Below are 6,944 nucleotides of genomic sequence, written 5' to 3'. Positions count from 1 at the left end.
AACCTGATTGAGTTCTAACACATCCAGGCTTGATTGATTGATGGGACTATCGTTATAGCTGTCGTCTAAGTCCACCGAAGCCGGAGAGGGCAACTGCTGAGAATGGTCTGCGAACTACGAGGATGCCCGTGGATAAGTTCCTCTGGACCTGGTCTATAATGAGAAGAAAGGGCTGTCATGGTTCGAAGACTAGTTTCAGTAAATGAACCTACCAATATAACTAGAGACGATGAAAGGCTGCCTGTTCTTCCTTTTTTCGGCCGAGACACCATGGAGTGCAGGAACAGAATTATGCCGGTCTCGAAATCCGATGGGTGTCGACAGTAACGCCAACATCGTCGCTATGATCTTGACTTGTTGCTTGCAAGAGAATCTCTAGTACATTTGAAAGGTTTGAAATAAAATTCGCAGGGAAGGATACCAAGACCGTTGGTATGAGTGCCTAAGTAAGTTGTTCATCCTGTACCAAAACTGCCCCTGTGTTTGCTGGCCGCGGTTGGCGTCAACCCCAAGACCGCGTTTGCTAGCCCAAAATCAACTTCGTGCAAGATCCAGCCCATTACAGAAAAACAGAGAGCTAGCGATACTGACCACGGTCGCGCACTGGAAAGTGTGGTCCGAAAAGTCCTGCAGATATACTGCTGTCCAGCCCTATCAACTTCCGTATCGACCTTCGTCTTATTCCGGCTCGAGCATTCCGACCCTGACCGGACTTAGATGCGCAGTGGCCCCAAGGCTGTTGTCGATGCCGCTGGGCATATTGAAAGAAAGTGTGCCGCATGCAACTTTGGCCGAGATGAGGCTTTCGACCATGGACGTAACGACAGTAAGGACCGGATATGGACTCGATTTGATAACTCTGAGCTCACGGTGAAGGGGAACTAGTGACTTTTGCGTGGTGCTCGCGACATCTGGGGCTGGAGGTAGCATATAAAGTCAGTGCCTTTCTCTTATAAGCGATTTGGGGTTCTCTGTGTAGGAATCAGCTCCGACGATCGGCGAAGGACGGTTGGAGACTCAACAGCGGGCATGAAACGTGAAGCTTCGAGGCCTGATAGCTTGTTGGTCATTCTGCAATGAATTCAAAAACTAGTGGTAGTCTTGATGTATTCTTTGGCCGTGCTCTGAACGGGGAACAAAGACTCACTGCTTCCAAAGGTCATGTCTAGTTGGGTGATATGAGATGATTTCGTGAAGAAGCAATTGGATAGACCGTGGCCAGAAAGTCAGAAAGCTTGAGAGGTACAGAGAGGGTGTTTGAGAAGTATGAGGCCCTGGGCTGATGGGCATTTTGTCTGCAGTGTGCTTGAGTGAAGAAGGTAAACAAATGGTGCCAAGGCCAGAGAGTGTGTTACTGCAAACACGCACTCTTCTTTTCCCTTTCCACAACTCTCCCCCTCTTCTCCCTCTTCTCCAGCAATTCTTCCCTCTTTTCATTGCTCACCTCATTCCGCACCCATATTATTCCTTCACTCAAGTTCCGGCTCACCGTTTCCTCAGCATGTTGCAAACTCCGTCCAAGTCCACCAATTTCCGGTAAATACCTTGCCATTTCCAGTTGTTTGTATTCACTCTAACGAAAGCAGACTTCTAGATCAACGACCATGTCCCATTTCGAAGACAATTACCGCAGTCCCGGCCTTGCGCAAGGCGATCCCATGCAAGCGCCTCTTGTCATCCTCGAGTCATCAGGCGACAACCACTCCGCTGATCACGCACCCCATCACTCGAACCGGAGCCCCAGCAACAACCTTGGTCCGAATATCGGTCCCTTTGAGTACACCATGGCAGAGATGCTCGCCATGGGTTCCAGGATCAAGCAGTACAACCAGACCACGTTCCAAACTTCAAAATCATTCGCGTTGATCGACGTCAAGGACTGGGAGAGCAACAAGGACCCGTCAAATCTTCGAAACGCGCAGAATCCACGCAGCTGTGCAACCGCGACAGCGCTGGTCAACGACCTGGTTAAGAGTTACCATATCGACCCTGGCCATATCACGGTGCTCTGCCCGTACAGCAGCCAAGCACAGTGTTATCGCGCCGCACTCCACTTCCTGGGCCTGGAGAAAGTGTGTGTATCAACTGTGCGTGGGTACCAATATGACAGGAACCTGGTCGTCGTCTTCGACTTCACTGCGCACCCGCGACACCTTTTCTTGGAGCGCAATGTCTTGCTCGCTATGGCCTTTACCCGTGGACAAGCCGCTCTTTTTATAGTGGCGGATTATGCGGCAATGCGTGGAGGTGAGGTGAACGTTGACGATGGACATGATAGCCGCGAAGTTCGAGGACTCAAAGCACTTCTTGCAGAAGTCGCCAGGGATCGCTGCCACACCACTGTGCCCGACAGCTTCCTCCCAATCAAGAGTTTAGTCTTCGATCATCTCGATGCCCTCGGGTACATTGCATCTGACGCGACTGCGACGAAGAAAGATCAGGACGAGGCTCAATATGAGCGGGTGGCTGCCTCGGAACACATTGTACAGGAAACTGCTATCACTGAGAGGGGAAGAGATGTGATCTAGACCCGATGGACTAGATACCCGCTGTTGCAACGCATTGATTAGCTCTTGTTTTGCTACTGATTCATTGCTGTCTACCGTCGAGGCCATTCCATGTACATTAGGACCCAGCGGCTGCACACACAGACGGTCTTCTCTTCCTGATACTTAAGATCATGCTACGTTTGGAGAACATGACCACTGCGCTGGAATTATCTGTCATTAGATGTAGTTGCCAGGGTGAGCAAAGCGTAATATCCGGTCATATCAGGTTTTTTGCTTCTCTACATGAATGATAAACAGCAAATCGGCCGCTCGCTGAGTGAATTGGCTTAACCTTAGAACAAACGTAGTAGGCGTAAAACACTTGAAAAGTAGAGTCTGAGCATGGTCACAACATCGAGCGAATTTTCAGCACTGTAGATTTGATGCTCATGATCGGAGTTCCCATCTCCATCAAGTCTCGATTTGATCGAACCTATGCCGTAGAAGACTCCAGGACATGGTCAAAAGGAAAGTTATAAAACTCCACGGCCTGCCCTGCTCATTTATTTTACTGACAATCCCTTAGAGCTCTCCGTGCTAGCTTTTATTACTTTGCTTTTGGGTCTGAATATCTGACTATAGTCATTGTTGTGATGCTCAAGTCCTCGACTCTTCTTCGTACACGTGTTTATAGCCTCCATAGTCTGTATCTGTCCCTGGCCGCAACGTCAACAGTAGGTAAATCGCGGTAAAACACAATAGGGCTGCCATAACTGTTAGTATCCCCGTGGTTCAGGAGGGCTATTCCGATACGTCGGTCGATATATTCCAACCTTGGAACATAGACCTCCTTCATTTAGCACAAGTCTATTTGCAGACCTGGTGCATCTAACGCCGCTGTCTCTTGAGCTTGAATGATACAGTAAATAGAGATAGAGAGGAAATACCTACTTCGAAGCCGGCGCGAAGGGGGTATTGACACCCAACAATGAACAAAGCAGAAACGGCACACCGTACAGACTCTTCTACTTATCCCAGGTATTCTCCCACTGGCCCCGCTGTTTGGCAGCAGACCTGGACATAGTAACTATGCGGCATAAAACTTCCTTCACCTCGCGTGCTTACGTTTGCTATACTAACCATTCACGGGAGCCAAACCCAGCGCTAGCATCAACAAACGCGAACTGACCAATAGACTGATGGCGGCCGCAGACGTTAGGTCGATATAGATTCAAACGCACTTCCCTGACTAGTGGCATTAGTGGCCTTTGCCTGCATTAGTCCTTCTTCAACCCCTCTTAATCCCAATTTCCCCCCTCATTCCGTATATCCGCTCTCAACCTCCAGTTTACTTTCAACAATAGAGAACTCCATCACCACCACTGCTTCAACCGTTTCCCAGAGATCTACGGCGTTAGCCACGGAAGCAAAAATGGCGACGTACCTCATAACCGGCGCCCCGCGCGGACTTGGTCTAGAAATGGCTGCACGGCTAGCGGCACCGCCTGACTCCCCTTGTCTTTGGGACATCGCGCCAGAGCAGCCCTTCTGCACTTTGGGCCCTGGCCGAAAATACGGGTGGGAGGGTGATACCCATCCAGCTTGACCCGGGCGACCCGGAAAGTCTTCCTGCTGCAGTAGAATCGGTCGAGAAACATCTCCAGGACAAGGAATTGACCCTGGATGTGCTGATCAACAATTCGGGCGTCCATTCCTGGACCGATGGGAAAGTTGAGAATATGTACACTTGCACCTTCCGTGGTATCGCAGTCTGTTTAACGGACATGTCCAGGACAACGTGACCGAGGTCTTCCACACAAACGTCACGCTCACGCACAACGTAACGAAGAGCTTCATGGGGGCTCAACCTACATTTCCTGTGGGCAGACTACTACCATAAGCAATAAGGATGTCAGATCAAAGTGCGACCGTGTCTCAGACATGTCTCTCTGTAATCTCATCTCCCTGTAAAGTCCCCCCTAAGATTTCGTTTGCCTTAACTCCCAGTTCTTTGTTCAACATCCTGGCTGAGACAGGCAATCTCCAACAGTCACGTGACTGTCTCAGCCCTGGCCCCTGTGGCTGTGAACCTGCACTGCAAAACTCCAGCTTACGCCACCTCCAACTCCCAAGAATCACACCTGGGCAGCTTTGTATCGGCTGCCAATGTGCTTCTCAAGCGCCATGTCCACTCCAATTCGAAAGCGCAGACGCGCCAAAAAGGCCTGCGGCCCCTGCCGCCAGCGCAAGCGGAAGTGCGATACCACGTATCCCTGCGGCATGTGTGCTACTTATGGATACAGCTGCACGTACGACAGCGAAGCAGCGACAGACACAATGGCTGGAGGATTCCATATTTTGCGCTCACCGAAGCGCGTTAATTATAACGGTGAAGCGGAAGGCCGTCTCTCAAACCCGCCCCCCGCCCTGGCCACAGCGGCCCCCGCACCTGCAGCCCGCAGTCCAGGCATCCGATCGGACACGGGGCGAGGCTCGTCCATGCAAAGTCCTGCTGGAGCCGCGGCCGCAGCCTCGCCGGGCATATTTGACCCGCAGAAGTTTCGACACGCCGGCGCATCGGCAGCCATGGCCTTCCCGCACGTCCTCGGCGTGGCTCTTGGTTCTGACAGTCCACCTCGAGCGCGGTCCTTTGCATACAACTTTGGTATCCGGCCGGAGGAGGCATCGAATGCCCACTGCTTTCTAGGCGATATTATCTCTGAGGAAGATCTAGCTTTTTTCTCGGGCGTGTACTTCTCAGTCCTCGGTCCGATCGGCGACGTGATGGACCCGCAGATCTATGCGCAGCGGTGTCGAGAGTACTATCAGACTTTGGGGTCAAATCGACACGCAGTCGCCTTTGCTGCCGTTGCTGCAGGTATTGCTGCACTGGGTTCCTTCCTCTCGGGCAACAATCGACACCCGCGGGAGTCAGATTTGGTCTCGTACGCCAGGGCCATCCTCGATGACCCGGCGTCGATGCGACTGCATGGAATCGACCATATCGTGGGATGAGGCATGAGGGTTATGTATCTACGCGCCACGACGCGACCGAGTAATGCGTGGATTGCCTCCTGCACGCAGATGCATCTCTGCGAGGCAATTGGGCTTCATCAGGATGCGAACATCCAGAAGATGGCGGCTACCCATGGAGCAGCGGCCTTGGGCCATAATGCGGATAGACTGAGGAGGATATTTTGGATCTCGTGGGCTGGACACATTATGCTCTCTTATGAGTATGACCGCTCCCCCGTACAGTTCGGCTCTGTGACGTGGGGATCTATAGACGCCGCGCCAGGATCCATCGCCGACCAGTTCGTCCAGCTGATCCAGATCATCCCATCCCCCAACTCACCCTTCCAGCTCGAAGGGCCGTCCGAAACCTCAAGTCCGAGCTCGGAGCTCCTCAAGCGCTTCAAAGCCCTAGACACATTCGCCACAACGCACCCGTTCCTCCTCGTAACAAAAGCCGAAATCGCATTCGCCTTCTACCGCCGCCTCTACACACTGAAGATCCAAATCCCCGACTCGGCACTCAAAACACTCATCAGCGCCGGCAACGCCGCCGTGGGCGCAGCAACCCACCAAGCAAGCGAGGGCTGGCTCTTCTGGAACGTCATCGGCAGCGTTTTTCAATACGCGTGTATATTGCTAGCCGTTGACACCCCGGTCGCGTCTGCGCATATTGGCGCCGTGCTCAGGGGACTGGAGGATCTGGTGCAGGTTGCGGATACGCCGTTGACGAGGGAGGCGCTTTCTATGGCGCGCCATTTGCTGAGTCTGAGTAAGGCGAAGAAGAGACGGGAGTTGGAGGTGCTCGAGGGGGTGGAGGCGGGGTATAGTTTCTTTCCGGGGCAGGGGAGGGAGGTGGTGGAAGTAGGAATGGATGCTGTGAGTGTATTGGATGTGGATGGGGAGTTGAATTGGGACCAGTTCTTCATCGAGCCGTTTTTTGCGCTGCCTTGGCCTGATGTTCAGATGTAGTACTACGGGGACTGGTCATTCAGTGCCCAGGTTAATGTTTCCTTGACGAGCAGTTCCAACAACATGGGGTGGTCTACAACATTTAGACAATCAGTAATGACACCCGTGGACATGCAGTGCATTGCTCTACTCACTAAAATAATGACTCATATGAGCCCCTCAGCCGGTGTCCGACATCGAGCGGAAGCGCCGCACAGCCCTAGATAGACAGGCATTGAGAGCCTTGGTGCTGGACGCGGACGGTCAGCGGAGTATGACTCGGAAACACTTCGATTCGGTACCCACTGGAGTCCCCCGTCCGACCGGCCTGTAGATGGTTACTGCTGCCTGGCGGGGTTGTGCGGCGTTATGTGCGGCTACTGCGGACTTGGCTGGATATCGCCGCACAGAGCCCCATCTACTAGTCTTACGAGCTAGAGAGAGCACTGTAGGATTTGCAATATATAAATAGACCAGGTATCCCGGCTTGAG

General features: G+C 52.5%; 2 protein-coding genes across 2 annotated transcripts; both read left to right on the top strand.

Annotated features, from left to right (window-relative positions):
* Nucleotides 1-1,604: 1,604 nt before the first annotated feature.
* On the top strand, nucleotides 1,605-2,528 carry BDW74DRAFT_175636 (uncharacterized protein; the record flags this gene model as incomplete). The annotated part of the gene is made up of 1 exon (XM_073728396.1): nucleotides 1,605-2,528. The coding sequence occupies one exon, from the start codon at nucleotides 1,605-1,607 to the stop codon at nucleotides 2,526-2,528; it is 924 nt and encodes a 307-aa protein (XP_073586575.1).
* A 2,145-nt stretch (nucleotides 2,529-4,673) lies between these two features.
* On the top strand, nucleotides 4,674-6,473 carry BDW74DRAFT_189258 (putative C6 transcription factor; the record flags this gene model as incomplete). The annotated part of the gene is made up of 2 exons (XM_073731932.1): nucleotides 4,674-5,464; nucleotides 5,513-6,473. The coding sequence occupies 2 exons, from the start codon at nucleotides 4,674-4,676 to the stop codon at nucleotides 6,471-6,473; spliced, it is 1,752 nt and encodes a 583-aa protein (XP_073586574.1).
* Nucleotides 6,474-6,944: the final 471 nt, after the last annotated feature.

Source organism: Aspergillus multicolor (genome assembly GCF_047715735.1).
Source record: "Aspergillus multicolor strain CBS 133.54 unplaced genomic scaffold BDW74scaffold_5, whole genome shotgun sequence".
NCBI classification, from domain to species: domain Eukaryota; kingdom Fungi; phylum Ascomycota; class Eurotiomycetes; order Eurotiales; family Aspergillaceae; genus Aspergillus; species Aspergillus multicolor.
This window is presented reverse-complemented; position numbering and strand designations above follow the sequence as displayed.